The sequence below is a fragment of the Netta rufina genome (assembly GCF_964035555.1).
Source record: "Netta rufina genome assembly, chromosome: 1".
Lineage (NCBI taxonomy): Eukaryota > Metazoa > Chordata > Aves > Anseriformes > Anatidae > Netta > Netta rufina.
Genome location: NC_140123.1, coordinates 159657883 through 159683291, shown reverse-complemented (window position 1 = coordinate 159683291; position 25409 = coordinate 159657883). Strand labels below are relative to the sequence as shown.

Here is a 25409-nt window from a genome sequence, read left to right as displayed (position 1 = left end):
CATAGTTAATTGCATCTAATTGTGTCTCTGTGTGACTCATTTCTCTTTGCAGTGGTTACAGGCAAGGAATCAAGGTTATGAGAGAAAGATGAACAGCCTTCAGTAACAGCGCATTGTGCTTCACGACAGTTGCCATGTGATTATTTCCAGTGGCATCGGGAGTGCTGAAGATCTGTCCCTTAGACAAACTTCTCTTTCTAACTTCCTCCCCACCCTTCTCTGGACCTGAAAGACTGTGAAAGCTGAAGCAAAGGGCTTGAGCTATTTACATACAGGATACAGAAGAGCTGGGGAAAGTTCCTCTAGGGTCACGTAGCAGAGAGCCCTGCAAGACACTGTGCTGGCAGAGGTTCCCCTAAAACACTTTGGTCCCTACTATTCCCTCCTCCCAGGGCTTTAGCAGTGTGGGGGCTGACTGCCAGGCATACACAGCCAAAGGGATATTTTTTTCCCCCAGGGCTTCAGCAACCCAGGTCAGTACTGACTGACCAGGCAGCTTTTGGCTGCTGAGGAAAAAAAAATGCTGCTGTTTGTGGCAGGAGCTAAAGCCCCACCTGGAAACCATGTTTTCAAAATGTAAAAGTGGGGGCCGGTAGTTTCCTGTGACTGCTTTTAGTTTTAAATTCTGGGGAATAAATGACACGAGCATGTGATACATTGTCACTCCTGTTTCCACTATGTGCTAAAGGGTTCTAAGTATCTTTGTTTTCTAAGCAGCTAAAGAATGTTTTAAGATGAAGGGCTAAAAATCATGGCAGTAAATACATTTCACTAACATCTAACAGCACGGGAACTGTGTTACAAAGCATCGTGTTTCAGCATCCCTTTCTTTTCCCAATGGCTAAGGGGAGCTGCTGTACCAATAGTACTTCACAATCCAGGTTGACACATCCGTGTCTACTTCACAAGTGCAGAAGCTTAACAGACCATGCTCATTTGCAGGTTTTCATCAAACAACTGATGTGATTAGTTTTAATTCATGACACTTCACTCTTGAAGGAAGATAAACAAGCACATTATTTGTTATTTACCTTTAGCAGAAGAGCAGTTGCTTCAGACCACATAGGATATTACTCCATTTTTCTATATAAAATTTTAGACCGAAAAATCTCTAGCCTTTTTTTTTCTTGGTACCATGAGCCTGAAAACATACTGGCTGCTCTGGTCCAAGGGAAACGAGTATATCCTCAGGAAAAATTAATTATTTCTGATCCCCAGGGTTCTGGATATTGTACTAAAGAACTTCTGAATTTAAGATTTCTGTACCTGTTCCTCCGGCAAACAATTTTGGATATAAAAAGGGTGTAGCTAATATAGATTAAAGGAATTTTTTAAAACTTAGAGCTCTTTCAAGAATTCATACAGATCCCAGTAGCTTACTACTTTTGTCTTCTGTACATCTGTGTCTGGCAGGCAAAGTCTGGACTACTTATTAAATAATGATAATACTGTTAAGACCTCTGCTTGAAAACTGTTAAAAACTTAATTAAAATTTTAGTTTCCACCTTCTTCCACCCATTCTATACACTGAACAGAAACTAACTGCAGAAAAGACAAGCAGCAGTTAATTATAAATATGGCATTTTAGTAGGTGTGCCTGTCTACTCCAATGGACTCTTTAAAATCTAGTGAGATGGAGCAACAAGGAATGGAAGCCCAACTTAATGAGGCCACTGTCAGTTTTGTCCTCAGCTTCAGCAGATCCAGGGCTCCATCCCCCAAATCAGTTGAAAAAGTGATTGAGAAGTTAGCAAAAGACACGAATGGCAGCATTACCTTCCCCATCGTCTGTTCTGCTAGAGAAAAGGCATCCATGAAAGCTTGTGCGATTACAGACAGGCAGCCATCTATATGTGAAGTCTTCTTAATATCAAAGACAAACTGGGGATTCTTCAGGATGTTCACCCAGAAGCGCAGAGGAAGACTAGACAGGGAAAGAACAAACATCTTTAAAATTAACCGCTGAGGCTGCACAACTGCTTTAGAATAGCAGTTTAATTGCACTGTGCTCATGAAAAGAAGCACATTTTGTGCTGCTTATTCATGTTAGAAGAGAGGTCACGGAACAAAGGCTACGGAGCGCACACATCAGTCGCTCACCCCTCCATCTTCAAACAGCGCTCTCAACCTGCAGGCACTTCTTTCTGAACCTGAAGTCAGTGTGCAGACTCCAAAGTCCTGGAGTGGTTTTTATCAGTACCTAATCGATCTACTAAAATGATGGGGGCCCACAGGGCCAAACCACACCTTCACCCTCACATAACAAAATCTGATTCTTCTGATCACAGGCGACCTGCTCCATCTCTGCAACTAGACTTTTGCAGACTGCGTGCACTCCCGTGCCCATCACACGGATGTACCTGTTGGTTTTCCAGATGTGAACCACATCGGGGTCAGTGATTTTTTTGCTCTCAGCCTGGGCATCCAGAAAGTCAAAAAAGTACTTGATGGCAACAGGTGCTTTATTGTTGGGTAAACTCCAAATGCTTCTGAAGAGATTTTCAACAACTGAATGAATGGCGACCTGAAAAGTAAAGAAAATGAGCAATGCCACTGTCACACAAGAAAAGAACAGTATTTTTTGTCTCGGAGAGCCAAATGTGCGTCGGGGAACCACACACACAAACTGCAATACGCTTGTGGCAAAAATCTAGGCCACAGGCTACTGGAAACACGACAGTCAGTAACAAAATTGAAACTGCAAACACACCATAACGAGCTGCTTTCACATATCACTTCCATGATGCTGACCAGAGAGTTGTGAGAAACGTTGTGACAAATTGTATGTGGAGGGAATCAGTTGCTGAGTTTCCCGAATGGAAGACATCAGCTCTCCAGACACTGAAGAAGGATTTAATGAGAAGGATTTAAGTGTATCGCACAGCCTTGATGTGTTACTGTCCGTTTCATTGTGTCTGTGTGCATGTCTATGTGATAGGAAGAGGCAAAGAGATTTAATGCCATTTCCTTCAGTGCCTGGCTCATCACAGGCAGAATTTCACAGCACTGTTGTTCAGAGCACTATCTTACTTTGGAGAAAAACGATTCATTTAAAGCCCTCTGAAGGACTGCTTCCTAAGAGGCTGATCTTTTCTTCGGTACTTCAGACTTCCACTGTAAGATTTTAATGGTTTTTCCCCGGCAATTCCTGAGGGCTTATGGTAGTTTCCATGGCTAATGAGAAGTGACCAGTCTTCACTCTCACTTTGAGTAGTGTCCCAAATTACTTCAGAAGCTATCAACAATCTAATTAAATAATGACTGATAGATTTTTAAATGCAAGAAGGTCATAATCATCATCCCTTCAGGCGTCTTGCATTGCACAGCTCTCAGTGTTGTGCACTGATTAATACTGTAAGTAATATGCTGCTGCAAAGAGGTTTATATCCCATCTGAGTAAGTCAGAAACCAGATGACATTACTGGAGGGAGCGAGCACGGCTTATTCCTAAGTAATGGGTACTGTATAAACTAGGTAACTGTATTACAAATGCTAAGGGCCTTGTTTTTAAAATTCATCTAGTTATTTGGAGATATCATTTGAGACCCTAAAAGATTACTTGATTTCATGGGCAGTATTTGCTGAAACTCAGGTCTTGGGAGCTTTCCCTTTAAGCTGGGAAAACTCCACCAGAAAGCAAGGAAAATGTTGACTGAGAGCTGTTCCTACAGAAGGGACTGTTTTTCCTCTGTGGAGCCCAGTGGCAAAACTCATTTCTATAACCCCAGTAACTACATTTTTTATTTAACCTTAAAAAAAAAAAAAAAAAAAAGTTGTGCTTACTGGGGAGATGGAGACTGAATAATGGAGTATTGTAGACCTTGAGCATTAGAAAACCTGAAACGTGGTCATCTTTGCAAATGGTTATAAACTGTAGTCAGCAGGGTGCCTTTCACAAGTTTTTTATTTAACATTTGATGTACATACAGAAAGCTTGCATAATTTCTGCTTAAAATTCTGTTTCCATTGTGCCAAATTAGCCAAGCCTGACACCAGCCCTCCCCGCAGAAAGGACCTTCACAGCTCACCTTGGTCGACAGGAGCTTTGTCAGATACATTTCTTTCACTTTGAATTTCTGCTTTCCTTTGTGGCCCGCTCCTTTCACGTCTTTGTTGGCTTCAGAGTCTGGTAAAATCTGTCAGCGAAGAGATTAGAGGTGACACAGACACAAATACAGGCCAGCATTAAATCTACCATGCAGCAGTGTGCGGACTGAACTTACCAGATGACAGTGCTCGTCGGAGTAGTCCACACCTAAACAGCAGGAAGCAAACAGGCATTAGCAACACACACAGCCACGAGCCTGCAAACCGTGCTGTGCACCACGGCGCGCGTCAGGATGCTGAGCGAGCAGCCTCGGTGTCACACTTTCTTGCCTGTGGTGTGGGGGAAAGCCTCAGAAATGCAGAGGCCCCAGCTCCCCTCCCCGTGTGCCAACCTGGATGGCTGATGGTCGTCATCTGCTGCTGGGTGAGGCGGGTGCAAACCACAGCTCCTCCGAGGGGAGGACAACGGGCAGCAGAGGGGATGGCCGCCTGGTTTGGGTCTGTTAAGGACACTCTGCAGGCGGGCAGAGGTCAGGCTTGAGAGCTGGCTGGGAACAGACAGCCCTGCTCTTGCCGCGGGCGAGGGCAGTGCCACCCGTGACTCATGCCCCGGGGCCACATCTCTCCTGGCTGCAGATGTCTGCTCTGACTCTGACGGGAAGGTGAATCGCTCGCCGGGAGCTGCTTCTCCCCAGGGGCTGATGCACAGCAAGGGCGCTGGAGCAGGGCACGTTTCCTGTGCCGATCTTATCAGTCAGCACTTTCTGTCATCTTCCCTGCCCTCTTTTCCTGCCTGCGAGTTTGCACCTTGAATCACTCAGTAACCAAGGGCTGCAAGTCCTCCTGTCCTTTCCTTCACCTTCTTCCCTCCTCCTAGGCCCGCTGTGCCTGCCAGAGGCGCAGAGCCAGGGTAAGGTGGCTCTCCATTTGGCTCTGTTATACTGAAGTGCCAATTTTGCTGCTCTCCTGTTGCCCAAGATACAACTGGCCATAGCTCACTTCTCTGCATCCCCAGCCCACTCTCCACACAAGATTAAATAGAGCGCAGTTTCTTTGTTACCTGATCGAGTGTTTGTCTTCTTTTTAAAGACTTTTATGGTTGCTCCATTTGAAATCTGAAAGCAAAACCAAAGATATCTTGCTGAAATAGGTCATGGTTAGGGCCTAACCCAGTTCCCCATAGAGCTATTTTCAAACCTCAGTTCCCAAAGTGACCAAAATATTTATGACCCATGGACTGTAAGGTCAAAATCCATACCTAGTTACCTTGTGATTTCTAGGAAAAATCTTCCCCCTCCTTGCCTGAACTTATAGTGCTGCCAGGATAGAAACCATTATCTTTGAAAGAAAGAGGCAAGTCATGCTTTTATTGTCAAAGGAAAGTCCAAAACAGCTCCCGCTGAGAGCTACACCACTGCTCTGCCGTCACACGTTGGGTTTTGCCAAGTGCTAGTATACTTCCCTCTATAATTACAAAAACAACTGGCCAGTTCTAGGAAGGGATGTCTGCCAAAATAATTTAAGTATTTTTTAAACCTTGGCAGCCAGCCCAGTGTTAGAAACCAGTTTAAACACTAAGATACTCTATCAAACGCTGTGTCTTTGTGCCAAAGAAATCTGCTCTTGGAAAGTAAATCCCATGTATTTTATAAGCCTTATATTTCGCAGGGTTTCCATTTATCACACAGAGTCTCAGAGCTCTTCCAGATAGCACAGAGCACTTTAAAACCCAGCAGCAAGTGCGGATATGTTCTAAGGCTATCTCATAGTGTGACACAAGCACTCAGAGAGACCAAGAGTCCTCCTGCTCCTCCCTGAAGACAGGTGAACAGGATCTGTCTGTTCCTAGTGTGTGAAGCTTGGGAATTGAGATCTGTGACTGGACAGCAGATCTAAACGTGGGTCTCTATCTCACTTCTTACATGGGAAATAAGATTGCATGATAATTGTTGGCTTTTTTGTTGAGACTTGTGATTACTCTCAAGTAAACAATGGTGCAGACCTCATAAATAATCATATCGATATCCCTATTAAGAGCACAGACTTAGAGCAAAAGGAGCATAAAGAGACACATGAAGATCTTAAGAAGGGTGTAGTGATTTCTCTCCCTTCAGAAACAACACACAAAAAGCAAACATCCCCTATTTGTACATCTTTAGAATTACTGTAGGAATTAAGTCTGCTTTTTCAAGGGTAGTTGATGAGTCTGGCACCTTTACAATGCAGCCCTCATGCTTGACTATCTTAAAAAGACATGATGGTACTTCCCAGTTCCAGATACTTGGTTAGTTTTTAGTGCTTAAGGCAGGCAAGCAAAAAGAAAAAAATCAGGCTTGCCACAAAACTCTAGGTCCTGTTGAAATGTAAGCTGGAGATCCTCAGGCAATGTTACTAAGCTCACACTCTGTACACAGGTTTCCTTTTCTTGCTCTGCTTGATAACTAGACAGCTTTACATTCCTTTTTGCATTACTATGCATACAAGAGAATAAACTGGATATGCTAATTGCTGATACCTGCCACCAAGCCGCTGCCTGAAATGCCTCTGAGCTTCTGCCTAAAATCTACAGCTTTGTCAAGGTCAAAAAAAAAAGGACTAAAATATCTACCAGATACCCAGCACGATTTCCATAAGGCAGCTGCTAAGCTATAATTAGTATAGTTACAGCTTTGCAAAAACAACCGAACCTCCTATCTAGCTTGCATCTGCCTGCAGAAACCACAGATGAAAACAAGGTCTGGGACAAAGATACCCAGGGATGGCGGTGACCAAGTGGAGCAGACTCATCTGCCACGAGGAGTTAAGGAGCACCTGTCCTGTAACAGGGCTGGCAGTGTCGGTACCATCACATTAGACAGAAGTTCGGGTACCTAATCAGATTCAAATCTATGATGACCTTTGCTGCACAGACAGTGATTGCAACACTGCAATGTCCTAATTTGTACAAAATCTTTACTGAGTGGAGGGAAGTTCCACGTTATACAGATATGATTCAAGAGAGGCACAGAGGAGACTGTATTTAGGACACTGGACTGGGACTGGGGACATCTGGGTTCACCTCTGCCTCCCTCCAATGTAAGGAGGGCAACAACCTCCCATAGAAAACTGTAAAGTGGCTCCAAAGGGGCTTGCTTCAGCCCTGAGCAGCCTTGTGCTCTCAGGCTGCCACAGTCCTGCTAGGAGTCCTTGCTCCTGTCTGTGGATGGCGCTCTACTTGCTCATGCAGGCAGCAGCTCAATCAGGGCTTCTCAGCACCATGCTACATTGCAGGACACAGACCTACACTTAGCAGCAAAACTTTCAAATAAATAAAAATTGAGTTTGTGCCAAGAGCCAGACTTTCAACTTCAACGTGCATGAAAGCATGAAGAAAGCTCACTAAAAGCACTCAGCACACTAACTCCATTTCCAGCATCTATCTGTAAGCATCAAAATGTGAACTACTGTATCACCTGAGGCCAGTTGTCTCCTGTATATCTTACCCCAGCTTCTTGCCCTCTATTTTGTCTAGCTTCAGTGGAAATTCCTTACACAGGCAATGCTTCTTGCTATGATTTTGCAGCGTGCTATTCCTGAAAGGGCTCTGCCACTGGATGTGGCCCTGTGTGGAGCTGCAATGACGAGAGAGAATTGCAGCACTTAAAAGCACTGGTTTGCAGGTGCTATTGGAAATGGAGGGGAAAAACTAGGGTATAAGTGGTGACAGTAGTCAGAAGCAGAAAGAGACAAAAAGAGAAGGAGTGATGCAGAAGGTTTCAAGAGAATGAAGATCAAACTTAGCCTAGTCGTTGTTTTATTTTGGCTCTCAATGATCTTTCACAAAAGTTCAGAGAAGAAAATACATGGTGGGATAAGTTGCACAATTCCTCATGGCATGACAAAAACTCAGCAGCAAAGACTAGAAGAGGCTTAAGGTAGTGTCCATAACTGGAAATCTGATGATCTGTTAACTGAATGACTGCCTGAAGTAAGAGTTTCTCTGCAAGAAACCCTGCAACAAGCAAACCTCTCTGAAGAGTAACAGAAAATGTGACTCACTGGCAAGAAAGTTGTGTCATATTTTTCTCCTTCTGTTGATGATGCTCAGCTGTATCTTCATGATTTTGGTCAATCATGCTATTTCTGTGCAGTCAGCATTTAGGAGCTGGGAAAGAACTGCTTCTCAACTCACTGGTATGGTTTTCATGCTTACCTCATAATGGCCGATGGTATTTAGCTTCCTTATTCCATCTTCCAACACCTCTGAGGAACCATCAATGTCCAACAATTCTCTTTGCTGCTCTTCAGACACAAGTTCTGCAGTACAACAGCAACAGAAAACAATTACACCTCAACCATATTCTCGCTGTACAGATGCTTGTAAACCACCACCTAATTGTTTTAGTATCAGTGGCTCCCAACTGAGCTCTGTTTTCTCTCTGTCCCTGTGCAAGTTCACACAAGAGTGGTATTGCAATCCCACACACAGATTCCTCTTCTGGGGTGACAGCCTGGATGGCTTCCTGGAAGCTACTGGTCCTTCATTTTGTGTTGGTCAAGACAGCATTTTCAGAGGTGCTTTCACCTAATGATGCTATTTGTTCACACAAGCGTGCCCTGGCATTATGGTCATACATAGAAGAAAGATGCACAAGGTAATGTGTTTGCTGATAACTGCATGCTGAACTCCTTGCAGAAGCAAAGCAGATGTAGTTTAAAGCCATTACTCCTTGTTCCATCACCACACTCCCTGACACAGAGTGTCTCCCCAGCTCTCCTGTAGGCCCCTTTAGGCACTGGCAGGCCACTGTCAGGTCTCCCCGGAGCCTTCTCAACAACCCCAACTCCCTCAGCCTGTCCCCACAGGAGAGGTGCTCCAGCCCTCTGATCAGCCTCGTGGCCCTCCTCTGGACTCGCTCTCACAGCTCCATGTCCTTGTGCTGGGGGCCCAGAGCTGAACACAGGGCTCCAGGTGGGGTCTCACGAGAGCAGCACAGAGTGGGACAATCCCCTCCCTTGCCCTGCTGGCCTCGCTGCTTTTGCTGCAGCCCAGGGTACGGCTGGCTTTCTGGGCTGCAAATGCTCATTGCTGGCTCATGTTGAGCCTCTCATCAACCAACACCCCCAGCTCCTCCTCCTCAGGGCTGCTCTCAATCCATTCTCTGCCCACCCTCTGTCGGTGAAGCTTTTGAAAATATAACACGGTAACACACTTACCAAGACCAATTTCATCCATCTGAAGACCGTAGAGAAAGCCATTCTTATTCAGGAAAGCCTGAAGGCTCTTCTCCTTGGTTTGGCCTATGGTGTCACAGTCCAGCACATTCACTTGAATGGTCTGACAGGCATCTCCACTCTCATTTTCCGGGATTTTTTCAAAGATCACATTCAGTGTCTGGGGTAGAAACACATGTTACTCTGATTTACAGGGAATACCTGGCATAGAAAACCTCCTGACAGCAATCCTGACAAATTTACAACTTATTCATTATTAAAGCTATTTCAAATAAAGATTATTTGAAGGAACTAAATGATGAAGCATTTAGAACTCCTTGTGTCTGAAGAATCAAAGACATGTATTTCCAAAAACGCATCTTGCATTTTGCTTTTGCGCCAACCTACTTCAGTGAATTACAGCAAAGACAGTAGACCAGAAAAAATACTGTTCTAAAAAAAGCAGATCTTTTTTTTTGAAATGAATGCCTTAAAACTATAACTGACTAGAGATCTGATAAGGTTGCTAAGTAAGTCTCGTGGTAAACACGACTGACTTCAAGCAGAGAGGAAGCAATGTTAAAATACGTATTTACACCAGCAGATTATGCTGAGTACCTTGTATCATACCAAAAAATACACCTCCCTTGGATATGTCAGTGTCCAACTGCATACAGCCATGTCCCCAGGGGCAGGAGAGCCAGGGCCTACTGCAGGAGCAGGGGAAAAGGAAAGCACATTGCAGGAGACAGAACCGAAAGCTCTGGTCCAGATCTACACGGAAAAGAGTGATTTACCCTACACAGTGTTACTCCAGGTCATACTCCAACACGGCCTGTCTAGGTACAACACCCCTGCCCTTCAGCTCAGAGCAGCTCTTGGCTGGGAAACAACTCATCTGCCAGGCTGCAGACACACAAGGTAAGTATGGGCTAGAGGAAGGTGCCAGTGAGACTGGGTGAGCATCTCTGGGGAACTTTTTTAGTCAGGTTGTATTTCTGGGCAGGTCAGGCAGATCAATTGCTTCCTAAAGGTAGGGGAAAAAAGGATGAGCACAGGACAGCTAGTGCAGGGTGATAAGAGAAATCTTTTCTAGTGCCGCAGCCTGCTTCCCCCCGCTTCACTGTTCACTACACCAATGCAGACGTTCTGCTGGAGATGTCTGGGGACAGAATTAAAGTAAGAGTTGTAGGTGCCTGCATGGGAAAATCTACTTACTTGACTCATTCTGGCTGTTGGACACTTCTGGTACAAAAATTATCTCTTGACTGAAATGTGAGGACTATAGGTATGACTCAGTAAAGGAATGATTGTTAAAAGAGGAAGCAACGAAAAATGTTTATTGTTTTTCATGCTGTCATGTGAAGGAAAGAACTTCTGTCCAGGTTGCTCCAGGGACGTACTTTCTCTCTTCTTAGAAAAATGAATAATTAATATTAGCTGTAAAGTGCTATTTTCTGCTCTACTAGCCAGCAAGAGTGGAAATTCCCACTCACTGATGGTACGAAAAGGAGTCCAATAAGACATTAATTAACTTTACTGTTTCTATAGAAGCAAAAGAAATATTAAAAGCAGGCTTGCAAATCTATGAAGATCAGGATTCAATGAAGACTAGGACATACCTGAAGTAACTGACAATAACTTAATCAGGACACGGAGAGGCTTAATTGTGATGAAAATGAGCTGACCAAAAGGACAGGCAGAATGGAGGAGAATGAGATGTGGGAGTGGTGGCTGCAGAAGGAGAAGCAGACTGGATGCCCTGCCTCAGGTTAGGATTTCATGCAGAAAATTAGTAAAAAATGTATTGGCATAGGAACAAGGGAGTCATGCTTGGTTAGGCCCACAGACCAACTGAACAGACAACAGTCCTGTCCTTGACTTTGACTGCCCTGAGGTCATGGCCTTGTAGGATAAAAATGTGGACAGGGACTAATGGGAAGCTCTCCTCTACATCTGAATCAGTCTTTGTCAACTGATCTTTCTGCTCACTCTGTAACTGATGTTGATTTGCCTTTACATCCTTTGAAACATCCCTTCCTTTAGTCAATCCTTTCATCCTAACCTTGTTCCTACATTGCAATATTCACGTTCCTGCTTCTCCTTTTTTTTTTTTTTTTTTTTCCCTTTTAGACTGTCAAGAGAAACTGTTCTTTACTCTTCTGAATCTCCTTTTCAGCACATGCTCTCACATAGATCGCACGTAGAAGTGCAGCCTCTTCACTTATTAGCATGCGAGAGTCCTCCCAGCCCCACTCAACTCACTGCAGAGTGACTGGACTGCAAAAAGAGAAATGTAGTCCTTTAGGTAGGTGGAATATAAGTCATTTACAGGCTCCTTAATCTATAGTATCCATAATGTGAGGACAATGATACTTTATGACTCAAAGAAGTGGTCACATGGGAAGAAATATTTGAACACATAAAAAAGTCTCTAAACCAGGAGAGCCAGGCGGTTTTGCTGATACGATTTCCTGCAGAAGTTAATCTTAAGAAATGAAGCAATTGATGAGGAGCTAAGAAAGCCAGTTATTATTATGTCTTCTCTCTGTAGCTGAAGTTTTCATAAATCAGATTCAACCTGTCTGACAGCACAATCCCTGGCTTTAGAAACCGTTAATCAGAAGCTGACAGTCACAATCACTGCATTTAGACACAAAGTGCAGAACAGGAAAAAGAATCAGAAATGACCGTACAATTATGAAAGCCTTTTATGATCAGCTGTGAAGGTCAGAAAACACTAAGAGAAATAGCAGGGGGATACATGGAAGTCATGAGGAAACCTTGTAAGGCCCTTTCCTAAGCTTGCTAACTTTGTAAAGGAAACCAACCAAACAACCAAAAAAAGCCAGTTAGCTTAAGGAAAGACTCAGGAAGAAATTATAGGACATCTGGTGCAACATAGCAATATCTAGAGTTGAGATTTTGCGCACTAGAAATTAGTGGTTAGCAAGACAAAGTCACAGTGCTCTTCAGCAAAGACTCAACGCAGTTTGCAAGAATTGTTAAGGGCTATTTCAGGAGAACAAAGCAAGCATCTGGAACTACTTGTATGGGAGCTAGTTTGGAACCTAACTAAAACACAGGGGGGAAAAAACAAACAAACAAACAAAACCCAACATTTTTCACTCATGCTGTGACAGTAATAATGACATTTGAAGACAATGTTTACAGATGATTTTTCAGATTTGTAGCTTTCCTGAAAATGAATCTCAAACAAGGAATTTTTCAGTAAAGCTCTTAATAAACATAGCAAATAACAAATTAGATGTGGTTTAATAAGGGAATGCATTATACCTTTTTTATTAGATGTAAAGAAAATTCATCTCAGAAATTCAAGGGCTCTTATTCATTACCCTGTTCTCTGTTCAGCTTTGCATCTGAACAGCATACATTTCCATTTATCAGACAGTCTAACAGAACATGAAAACCTTTTGATCAGTGAAAGAGATTTGTGTAAAGGAGACAGCACCATCCTGTACAGACGATATTGCCTTAAACCTACGTCCTTGTATCCCAGACCATGAAATACAGCAAACAAGAATAATCAGATTGATTGTATGATCCTTCCACAGCAGCCAAAAGGTTATAGAAAAGCCAAGAAATTGGCACAGAAAATGTTACGGGAGTTAAATTTGGGCTAGATGGCCACTGTACTACAGTACGGTAGTCGATCCGTATCTAACTCGGAAGGCTCTTCTGTAGACAACAGCTGCACTGCTGACTTCCTAGCAAGGGCTGATGTGTCCCTTCCTGTGATGAAAATCCCCATGTGTCACATGCCTTTAATAGTTTCCTTATCTCTCACACGTATGACCAATAATACCACATCCATGGTGTCTCAGTAGGAAATTGGGTTCCCTCTCTCTGCTTTGCTCCCTGACATCCCTCCCACTCTTTTAACACCCTTCTTTTAACTAGTGAAGCAGTTCAACACTTTAAACAACCTTTTACCACACAGCTTCGCTTCACTTTCGATAAAAGACTCGTCTGAATGGGTGAATTAGATTGTTTCTTCCCACCCAAAAATGCAAACTTATTTCAGCACATAGAATTCAACAGCCCAAATCCCTTTTTAAAATTAAGTAGTGACCATTCAAGAGAAGATTGTAGCTCTTAAATGCCCAAGCATGAAGTCTACCATATGAACAGGTCCTCCCCTGATTTCCCACAGGAGAGATTCCACCAAGAATTTCTCCTAGACTGGGTCCACACTGTGTAGCTTTTCTATTTAAAAAAAAACAAACAAACAACACTTCAGTCAAATGTTAACACTCAGCTGGACAGTGTTTTTTCATTAGTCATTGAGCAAATTGTCTACCGAGAGGTGCAGCCGCTTGTTTGCCTGTGAGAGAGCAGATTTGCCTCCTCAGCCTCTGAAAGGCTCTGTGACACATCCAAGTCTCTTTAAAGGCAGTTTTATTTCTCAATACTCAAATATAAGCACAGCATGAAACCACACAGCTCCCCAGCTCACACTGGACCAACGCTTTTAAAAGCATCCTTCTTTCAATTCCTCTGCTTGAGTATTGACTTCAGAAGCCCGGCCCTATTCAATATCTGACCCTTTCCAGCAGAGAGTGGTAACAGTAGGGGGTTGGCTGATCCCAAGGTCTGTGGCCTTTTTAAAAGAGGCACACAGCCCAGCCAAGGAACAGCTCTAATGTAATTCAAAACTAATGCACTTCTTTTTTTTTTTTTTTTTTTCTTTTTTTTTTTTTCCTTGTTACAAATGGCCTGAATTTTAGAAAAACTCTCCTGTCCTTCTTTATGCACACCCAGCACTTCTTCCTTCTCCTGCCCAACGACCTAAGTGATGTGTTTAGGAGAAGACTCCCCCTGATTTTCAGGAGCCTGGCTGTATCCTGCTTTTATTGGTTTGGAATGGAAGTCTCACTCCTGAAAGGATTTGCATCTCCCGCGCCCACACCCTTGTTTGTGCCCTGCCACTGATTTCAGAGTTCAGCCCTGTACTACATGCCTCCCTGCATCTTCAAGTGTCTACATACCTTAAAACTCTGGACACTGTCTGTCTGCAGACATGCTGCAGTAACTTCCTAACACCACTTTTGGGTTGCTTTGTATGCTGTGCTCTGGACAAGCATGCTTTAGCATACCACTATGGTGGGACCTTTGAAAAGCACTAAATAAACCGCTTACAAAAGACTGCAAAACTTGGAATACTATGGCAGTGACCAAACGTGCAAACACAGCTCAGAACTTATTTGATGCAGAAAACAACAACAACAAAAAATGCAATCTTTTAGGCAGAGATTAGCTTTCAAAGAAAGGCGAAAAAGATGCTCGGTTCCCTGTCTGTACACTCACAGCTCCTGTATGTCACTGCAGTGCATGTGAAATGGTGTTAGTGACAGAAGAAAAGCTGACTTCTTCTGCATCTTGCTAAGTGCTATTCTTGAAGAGAAAACGTGCACAGTTGGCCTGCTTTCCCAGCCCAGAAAGCCTCTCTGTTCCACCTAAATCTCTTCCACAGTACAGCTTTAATTTCTGGCATAAATCTTATACAAAACACCAAACAAAACTTTCTCCTTGTCCATCCAGAGCTAGAGTCCTTCTGCTCCATCCCCATAATTCTACTGCAGGATCCTCTCCCCTCTTCTGACAGCTTTAAAGGGAATATTCAGCCACTTCTCACTTGAGTCCAATACACTGCTGAACCTCAGGATAGCAAGCTGCCTTATTAATCTTGTAACACTATCATTTATTAAAGCAGTATCATTAAAAAGCAAGAATAAGTGATAAAAGTAATAAAATAAGAAATAATGAGAAGTACAAGGGCAGCAACCAACATTTGAGAAAAGCTATCTACTCTCACTTCCTCATCCATCTGCAGACAGCCTTCCCCACAGATACTGAGTCCTTCAGACCACTTCTCGTCTCTTCTCTTCACTGCTGGCTGCCTGCAAGACCCTATCAGCAACTGCATGCATAGAAGTAGTACTGGGAAAAGTATTTAAGGCAATGTTCCGTAGGTTCACAGTCAGCTATCCCCCGAGTCATCTCTCAGTGTGGATTTGTGCTATAAATAAGAAAAGACAATCAATTCCACAGGACCAGATATTCCTGCATAGTCTACTAGTAACAGGCATATTGAGCTTGCCTGAAAAGTATTTATCTGCATAACTACTGGGTTTTGTATCCTATGGCTACGTATAGTAATGCATTTAAACTTACCCTCGATCCCAAATGCAGTGCACAAACAAGGAAAACACAGATATGGTATTATGCATTTAACTAATTTTCAGTCCAATGTCCTTTCCAAATGCACACAGTGGTAACTTGGCTTGAAGTATCTTCAAATGATGCTTCCAACAGCAGTTTTGTAAATGGCTCTAAGAATTTGAGTATAAATTTGGTAGTTCAAGAACTTTGGTCTATTTGACTATAAATTTGGTAGTTCAAGAATTGTCAGCTGAAAATGGCAACTCAGAAATGTGCCACAGAAAAGCAATCATTTTGGTGAGCTTCCTACATGACCCAACTTTTGCCCGAGCCAGTCCAATGGGTGCTGACCAGCCACAATTTCCAGGGTCATGTAACCTACTCCAATACAAGGCATCTTAGGACCTCCAGGTTCTTGCTGCAATCATGGAAAACGGGCAGACCTGGAAACTCCAGCCCTACCTGAGGCTCAAGATCTGGGCTGTGGAAAGGCCTAATTTCTCCTCCAGAGCCACTGGCACCTGCACTGTCCTTTCCATGGCAGCTGCTGCCTGGCAACTCCAATAAGAAGTGAGGAGCTGAGGAGCAAGGAAGCTGAGGAAATGACTGGAAATGTGGATTTTTAAGCTCTCAGCCTCAAAATCATTTAGAAATTCTGGAAAAAATGGACTCTGGTTACTCTGAAAAGTATTTCAGATCTTCTACTCAAAAAGTCACAGCTTTTACATGCTTAAAAATGCAGTAATCTTTGCTGTCCCTTCTCCCCTCAGTTTCAGAATGACAGTCAGGGAAGTCCAGTATTCAAAGAATTCTCTTTGTAGCTGTAAAATAGGAACCACTTTGCAGTTGTTTTGGGAAAGAAATCTATGGCAAAGTTCTGAAAGTTAGCTAAGTTTCCCAATTAGCTTGTTTTTAACCAAGCAGCTAATTAAAATGCACCACTCTGTAACCTTGCTAATTTGGAGCTAATAACATGGAAGCCCACAGCTGCCTGAAGATTAGCCACAACAAAACACAACAGAAAAATAAAACCTCTGCATTCCATTCCTTCATTCGTTGAAGAAGTGCAATTTAGTTAAAATTCTAAGCTTATGTTTACATTTTTGTAATACACTTTAAAATAAGAAGGAATTTTAATACCCGGACACTTCATTTAACCTAACCTTTGGTGATTAATTTTGTTCTTCTCTATCTGGAAACTTAACCATCACCTTAGTGTGGTTATGCCTTAACAGCCTTAATTTACCTTCCTAGAAAAAGAAAAAAACATTGTAGCTGTCTGGTTTTGTAATGCAAACTGCCAAACGTACCACTGTTTTGAATTCAGACACTTGCCACAGCAGCCAGTCTTCGTTAAGTGTGTACAGGGCTTTGCAAGTTATTGCATCCACAGGTCCTTTGTTTATCCTCTGATTGAGGGTTGTCACTAGCAAATAGAAAGGTTCACCGATTGTCTCCTAGGATATGAAACAAACACAAGGAACATGTTTATATTTGTAGTCACTAAAGGGGCATGAATAAATAGAAAAAAAATCAAGTGTAACAAATTGAGTTATTTCCTTTTAACTAAATTGTTATCTTGCAATTAAGAAAGAAAATCCCTGTGAGCAGACTTACCAAGTTATTTGTTTAACCTCCATCCTTTGACTTTGCTTTTCAGTGTGAAAGTCTCATGCAAATAGCAAGAGACAGCTGGAGTGTATGGCAATAGAGCTCACAGCCCCTTGCTGTGCACAAGTACACTACAGACAAGCTGCTCCTTCTCCACCTGGCAGATGCTTCCTAGTTCCACCAAAGAGCTGGTGGTGGGGAAAACGTGCATGTGTTCACATGCATACATCAACTATTTCTTCCTTTTCAGTCTTGTGAGAAAACAAGCTAACATCTAACTTCCTTTTAAACTGGTTTCTCCTCTTGTGACCCCTGAGAAAAGCCTTGGCAGCAAAGTGGTGGGACATACACTGGTATCAACAAAAGAAGGAATGATATTGGGGTTTTCCTGTCCAGCCTGAAGCCCAGGGCCCAGGTAAACACCCGAGCAAGGAAGGATAGATCTTCGCTTCCATGCAACATCAATCCCACAGCCCAAATAATCTCACTAGCCCAGCTCCATAAAGATGACTGGTGTGTCAAGAAAAAATCTTTCTGACAGCTCCTTGGCTTTCTCCTGGGGTTTCAGGAAACCAGTGCTGAACCCCAAACAATTCTGCTACTGTATCGATGGTACAGCAAGGATTGATATGACTGATACCAAGTGTGACACCATCACACCAGTGAGACAGGAAGCATAACCAAGCACTGAAACCAAGATTGAAGTGCTACCAAGTGGGCTAAAATAACAAGTTGAAAAATGAAAGAAAACGCTTATTTCGTTTCCACTTGAAATCATTTAGCTCTTGAAATCTGCAATGCCGTTTGGGGGTTAAAAAGTTGGAAGGAAGATGGTCTGCCTTAAACTTCCATTACATGGTAGCTTTTCAGCAGCTCACATAGAAAGGTACAAATTGCATTTTACAAGTGTACCAGTCTTTTACTATTATTGAAATACATCTCATAGAGATGCAATAATGGCTTACACAAGAAAAGGATATGCAAGAGTTGCAAAACTACCCAAATCTCAGCCAAATAAATGAAACAATTATCTCTTACAGACCTTCTCTTTTTCTACATCCCCTTGCTGATAGCTAGCTATGTCACCTAAACTAGAAGAGGGTACCTTAAATGTTAGGCATAGCTTAGTACAGATCCCATTAATATTACTTAGGGAAGACATCAGTTAACAATACTCTTTGTATATCTTATGCAGTGAAAAAATGTACAGATACCCGGAGAAAACCAGAAAGGCAGACGGACATCCAGTTTGTCAGCAATTTTTCTACCACAGATTCAGTTCGTCTAAGCAGGAGTTTAGGCTGTACATTGCTTGATTGTTCCATCAAGTCCTTTGTCAACACTTCCAAAATATGGGTTAGATAAACTAGCTTAGTTTGTAGTGCAATAGTCAAGAAGGATGCAAACAAGCACCTGTTCAGAAAAGGAAAAAAAAAAAAAGAGACAATGCTGTATTATTTGGAATTTCTCTTCCCAGTCATCTTCAATAAAAGAAACACACTTTAGCGGAGTTCATATCCTAAGTTTTCCTTTCTCAGGCACTGAATCTGTCCACTGATGTATAAAGAAATATAAAAAAATGCAAGTCCATCTGCTCTGGTGATTATTTTTTAAACACAAAATTTGTGTCTCTGCATTTAATTCTGCAGAATAACACCTGCTTCAGTGACAGTACATTTCTAAACTGTAAAACTGTTGACGTAACTGCAGGAAGTCTTTATAGTTTTGAAGTGAGTTTTCCTGCTCCGTTGCCTCTTTGTTTACATGCACAAACATTCTGTTTTTTCTTTAATAGCTTGTTTAATGGCAATGTTTTTTTCTTCCTCAGTGTGTGCAGATGGAGAACACGGAAAAATGTTCTGGAATAGTGCAAGCTTATTTTGCAAGAAGTGGAAGTTACATTTGGGTGCTACAATCTATGCTGATTTTTTTCTGCTAGCTCTTTGTCTTGAAGATGATAAGCATAATCATACTATACCTGTCTGTCACAGAGAAATTTTTCTGCTTTTCAAGGGTGTGAATGAGAGTAACAAGAAAGTTCTTGTTACAAATTAAAGCATGCAACATGTTGAAGCTTTCATCCTTGCGCGTTTGGTCTCTGCTCTGGAACAGTTAAAGAAAAGTAAGTACGCTGTAGTTTGGCTATGAGGGATTCTTAATGCTCAGAAAAATGGTAAGCAACACACAGGGCAAGATCCTGGCCTCATTTAAATACATGGGAATTTTGCATTTATTTCATGGGTCTCATGATTTTACTTAAACGCATTTGTGTTTGTGTACAACACACCGAGAGCACGCTTTTCTAGTACACCCACAAAATCATGCCAACAGTTTGCCTGTTATCTGCCACGACTAGATTCTGTTTATTTTATTTCAGTAAGTCACAACATACACTAGGTAACAGAATCTTACACATCAAATTCCTTTTATACATAAATCCATGTAACCCTCCCCATGGGGACAAGGAATGTAATGAAAGTGCCATCTGATGTGTTATAGCACAACACTCAGATAAGGGATGCAATCACTCATGACAAAATATTCAAGGCATATCACACTCCATCGACTTACTTGTGGCATGTCTTCACTGAAGATGGACGCAAAGCCTCCTGACTAAAATACAAGACAGGTCATATGTATCATTCTGATGTACACCACAACTTTCTAGCACATGCACATTAAATACGCCAAGCCTGTTCCTGATGGCTTACAACTTGAAATAGAGCCTAGGATTTCCATTAAGTGTGGCTACAGTATAAAAACTCTACACAATGACTTCTGCCAGGTTCACTGGAAAATAAACGCCGAAAGATGGCCTGATATTAACTTCAGGACTACTGTGTGTTACTCTGGGCTGCCGAGCTGCCCTAGCACAGCAGTGAACTAATGCCCTGCAGGAAGGGCTGTTTATTATCTTCATCTGCCAATGTGCTGGTGTGTAAGGGATCCTCCCGGCTGCACTGTTCTGGAAGGCAAATATACAGTTTCTGTAATGCAGTGACACTTGAGTTCATCTGCCTCCATTCATTGCAAAGCACTTTACGGATGTTCACAAATGAACTCTCCGGGAGGTCTCCATGCTGTCAGTCTCCACAGAGGCACAGGTGCCACCACACACCCAGCCCTAGCAAAAGCTGCCACAGCAAAAGGAAGCCCACAGTTCTCAAATACTTTGCAAATGCTTCTTGTCTGACTCTCACAGCCTGCAAGGCCCCCAATGCACTTGCATGTTCCCAAAGCAGTATCCTTGAGCATCACATTTACACTAGTAACATTTACTATTGCTTGCTTTATCTGTGGTGCTGGCAGCCCCTGTTTTTTTAATCCTTCCCTTTCCTCATGCCTCCTGTTCTCTTCTTTTCTAACATCATATTCCTCTACTGGCTATATTCACATTTTTTCATAACTTTTCTTCAGCATCCCTACCAACACCTGCCAGTAAAACTCCCTCTCCCTAGTCATGTTGTGCCTCTCCCCCCCTTTTAAGCAGCTGGAACCACATAAAAGGTGAAAAATGGTTGCAAACAGGGAACAAGCATGGTACCATTAAACCAAACAGTGTGGAAAATGGAGGGAAAACAAAAGTAATAAACCAGATTTAACAAGTAAAGCAAAAATCAGGCTGAACATAAGGAATATTTTAAGAATAGCTGTAATATCTGTTTAACACCTATAAGCATTAAGCACGAAACAAAAGCTATCAAGCCAGACTAAATACAGAAAACTGAAACAGCAGGAAGCTAGAAGCTCACAAAGAAGAAGGGGTTCCCCACTCCTAATCCTAGTTACCCGACTCCCTCCTTCAGCAGCTACTCCTGTCCTGAGGCAGATGTCTCAGGCAAGTGGGGTGAATCACATCGAGCTGTCTGTCCTCACACTGACTACAGAAGATACTCAGAAGAGCAGGTTAGCAAGGGAAGTGATGGTTTATCACTTTGACCTTTCTGACCGTTGGTTGACAGTTTATCACTTCGACCTTTCTAACCGTAGGTTGTAATTTACTGTCCCCGAACCTTTTCTGCTCATCTGCAGTATCTGCTTAATAGAGCACTTCTCTCCTGCCACATGCACATAGCACAAAGTATGTTTGGATGCTCCTGCAATGTAAGTGATAACTACTTTGCAGGAAAAATTGATACAGAAGACATTTAATAACTTGCCTGACACAGCATGTCTGTAGAGAGTTAACAGTGGCAAGTTTACATCCATGCTACAGGTATTTCAAACTGAGACTAAGTCTTAATTGGAAACATTTCCAGGATGCGAGGTGGCATGAGACTCCCTAAGGCAAAAAAAAGATTTCATCCTTTTCTGACCTTACATAATGCAACAGAGTGACATACTTTGTGCCTTTTTTTTTCTTTCCATTTTATTTGCAAAGCATTTCCACCCAGACAGCTTCTACAGATTGTTACTGTTTTGACAGGGGATTATCAATAGGAAAAAGATACATTCCTAAAAATAAAAACACAATTTTATGCTAATATGCCTGGCAATAAAACAGAGTGAAATGAAGAAATGCAGAAAGCAGATTTTCTTGGTCCATTTTATTTGAACCTTGCAATGACTCCATAGAAAATAAACCCAGAGCATTAAAACAGGTGAAGGAGAGATACTGCCAACCTCCTTTGGTGTGAGAACTGGACTCAAGTATATGAAGATCACATATACGTACTTGTTGAATATGAATCTGATTTAGTATCTGCTGTTTGGCATGGTACAAGCAAGGGACCCAATTCTGCATCCGTCACATGGGTTTAACCTTATCACGATGAACCTTCCGTTGGATTATGCACAGCAATAAAGTGAAGCAGTGTGCAGACAAGGCTGCAGGACTGGGCCACAGCAGTGGTAAGCGACATATGTTGACTAGTATAAACTATGTACCAGCTATAACTTAACACACCACTACACTAACCAAATGTTTCTGCTCATTGGTGTCAGTTACACAATAAAATGTTACCAGCTGAGACCAGAGCTTCTGCCAATTAGTAAATGCCAATAAGCGCTGGTTAACATGGCATAATTTTGAAAGCTGTGGCAAGTGCACTTACCAGCTTGTCAAACTGCGACCAAAAAAGAGAAGAGAAAAAAACAAAACATTGAAGAAAAGGCCTCTCCTGTCCTTTTATCATGCTGTGGCACAAACTGCTTCAAAAAATAATGAAAATACCCATTTCTAAACTGGACAGCACTTAAGTACTTATGTAATTTTTAAGCATTTGATCTGTATTCCTTTGAATCAAGGTCCTACCATTTCTGTCAGCAGCACAAGTCTAATTAGAAAGTGTCATGATGTTAGCTAGCATATTAGCTTGCCTGACTGTTACTTTAATTAGCTATAGCACGGGAAGTGAATACATGAGAACAAAAAAGCAATGGATAAATTATAGCTTTGTTAGGATGGCCTGAAAGGCAAGCAACTTAGCGAGGCTGGGCAAAAAGAAACTGATGAGTACACAACCCTTGAAAATTCAACAGTGGTGCTTTAACTACAGCATTTAGGCTTGGTTAAATATAGAGATGTACAGCCTTAAGTGTTCTCTGGGAGCTCTTGATTTAAGAAAAGTTTCTTGTGAAAACAATGTGCAGTGACTGTGTAGTATTTACTTGAGTTATTTATCCTTATATTCCTAGCTTTTTTATTATTATGAAGGGCTGACAACTGAAAGACTTGTAAATATTTACCTCTGGAAAGAAAGTTCTAATAGCAAAGTGTTTGTAGTCAAGGAAGGGAACAGTTCCAAAACTGTCCACCACATCTAGTTCATCCATCTGCAGTTCAGCAAATCCTGAAAAAACACCCCCCCTCCCCACCCAGAGGGTTAGTTTAGTCGACACAAAATCATCTCCACAATTACAACTTGGATCCAATAGATGTTCCTTAAGAGCAGTTTTCAGGCAAGAGGGGTTGTTTTTGCAAAGCAATTAAGAGCTGGAAAGTATCAATCCACTTTTATCTTCACTTTTGTTGAAGGAAATTATTACATGCAATCCTATTAGCTTAGGGCTATCTGCTACTGCAGTGCACACCAACATTAAAGAGAAACTCTGATACAACACAAAAATATTTTAATAGCTATAAAATTAAAACGTTTATATTATGTGCGCTTCTCCTTGAGCATTTCATTTCAGAAATAATACTGTGTACTTAAGCACCATAAAGCTCTTTAGACCTACCCTCACGTATTTCTTTCCGAATCTCGTACTCCAGCAGTTCAAGTTGCTGACTCTGTTTACGGGTTAACTCTTTGGATTTGTATCTAGTAACTATGAATGCCACTAAAAAGGAAGGAAAAAAAAAAAGAGTAACGAAATTTCAGAACAGACAACTCCTTGACAGGACGTATTTTAATATTATTTTAAGAAACAGAAAGATTAATATACACTTGCACTCTTCAGAAGGGCTAATGCTTCTACTGTCACCAGTGTGATAGTACCCATGAGCACTAGTTACCTGGATCCAAAACCATGTTTAATAAAAAACATTTATTGTAATGAGGTCATGTCAATCCAACTTTATTTGAGTGTACAGCATATTCTGATATATAAATGTACAACCCGCACAGTGAGTCAGAGACTCTAACAAGCATTTCTGCTATTAACAACCTACTTGAGGTAGCCCTGATTAAGCAGGAAAAGCAGTTTTGAACAGGAAAACCAATTCCTAACTGTTAACTTCCCTAAAGCTTATTTTGAGAAATAAAAGGCACTAGATAAGGTTGTTGTAAAGCTAATGCACTTTTAAAAAAGAAACCCAACCAAACAAAAGAAGAGTCAAACCCCAAACTTATTACATTAAACTGAAATTTATTGAACACATAACTGGGTCATGACATTTAGAAAAAGAGGAGTGACAAAAAGACAATGGGATAATTATGAAATTATGATACCTCCTCAGTTTCATAATGAACTATTAATTCACAAATGATCCAAATGAGACTGAGCAGAAACACCACAAACACTGCCTGTGGATAAACTGTTGGATCGAGAACATCTGCCCCAAGGTATGGGAGGGAAGCCCAGCTCTGACAGCTGGAAATGCCTGACTTGTGACACAAAAATGTAGGTCCTAAGGCTTGCCTCCCTACATGATGGTGAATAATCCCAGCAGAATGGCCAAAACTACTGTCTTATAACATGCTGTAGTAGAAGATGGACTTCACTACCAGACCAGAGTAAACTGTCCACTCTTATTGAGAACAGGCAAAAAACCACCTGACTCTGACTATCTTACACAAGACAGTTTGGTTTGTGTATATATCTTTGACAAATTTCAGTTTGTGGTAAGTAAGTTTGGGGTTTGGCTCTTCTTCTCTCTTTGAAGTGTTTCTTTGTAGGTGTTTATGTGTTGTGATTATCTCCTGCAGCTAATCAAAAGCTGAAAACACATTATGGTACTTACCTATAATGACACCCACTACAATAGGCAGCAAAATAAGGACATATAAATATATATATGATGATGTTGGTTTGACTTCAAGCTCAAAATTTCCTAATTTGACCTGAAGAAAAACAATGCCTGTGTTAGTAGAGGACAGATGTTACATCAATACTTAAAATGTCATTTTATGAATATTTGAAGCATATTAAGTACCCTGGTTCTGCAGATACCTGGGAAGACGGTAGCAATTTGGAAAAAAATATGTGAACCAAAACAAACAACTTCTACTATATTTGTTGTTTGATCAGGGTATCAGAGCAGTGCCTAAAGAAAAAATTGGAAGTCCTCGTGAAACACCAAATTTTGCCACTGTTTATGCTGCAAACAAGAGCCCTCAACTGAACATAAGGAAGGGCAGAAGGAGGCCTCCAGCTGTCCAAGTGGTTCATGCACTTTAGAGTCACAGCTAAACGTTCTGGTATGTTACAGCAAGGGAGGCACATGTTGATAGCTAAAAGCATTTCCTTGCACTCACAGTGTTAATCTGCTGAGCAGAAAAGCAAGGTAAGGCTCAAGCTGATAATGAGGGAAGTAACATTTGTGATAGAGGCCCTGGCACAGAGTCCTCTTCCCCATTTCTTGGCAGATGTTTCAACCTCTTCAAGTAGGACTGCGGGCGTTCCCAAAGGTCAGTTGCAGAACAAATACAACATACAAAGCATGTACAACATTCCCCAACAACCACTGGCCTTGTCAAAGGCAGGACAGATGTTAGTTCTTAGGAATACACTGAAATCTGCCAGACATCGAACTAAAGCATTCACCACTGATAATTATGGCAGAAATTTTGCGAAGGAGAATCTCCAAGAGGACAGTGAAAACACGTAAATAAAGGGTAGCTAAGACCATAAACAGACTAGAAGTAAAAATACACTTGAATACAGAAAAAGAATACCACCAAGTGCTGGGGATAGAAATGAGCCTCAGATAA

The 25409-nt window shown here is 41.8% G+C and overlaps 1 protein-coding gene across 1 annotated transcript in view; it reads right to left on the bottom strand.

The window, feature by feature from the left end:
• PLXNC1 (plexin C1) overlaps positions 1-25409 on the bottom strand; it is a gene marked incomplete at its 5' end in the record, with an annotated part of 68718 nt that overhangs the window by 5241 nt on the left and 38068 nt on the right. The window contains 14 exons of the mRNA XM_084305875.1: positions 1777-1924; positions 2361-2524; positions 4029-4136; positions 4224-4255; positions 5108-5162; positions 8240-8343; positions 9244-9421; positions 16734-16880; positions 18249-18447; positions 19013-19137; positions 19606-19647; positions 22723-22826; positions 23215-23316; positions 24440-24539. Of these exons, the coding sequence (XP_084162001.1) occupies positions 1777-1924; positions 2361-2524; positions 4029-4136; positions 4224-4255; positions 5108-5162; positions 8240-8343; positions 9244-9421; positions 16734-16880; positions 18249-18447; positions 19013-19137; positions 19606-19647; positions 22723-22826; positions 23215-23316; positions 24440-24539 (1608 nt within the window). The remainder of the gene's footprint in view (positions 1-1776; positions 1925-2360; positions 2525-4028; positions 4137-4223; positions 4256-5107; positions 5163-8239; positions 8344-9243; positions 9422-16733; positions 16881-18248; positions 18448-19012; positions 19138-19605; positions 19648-22722; positions 22827-23214; positions 23317-24439; positions 24540-25409) is intronic.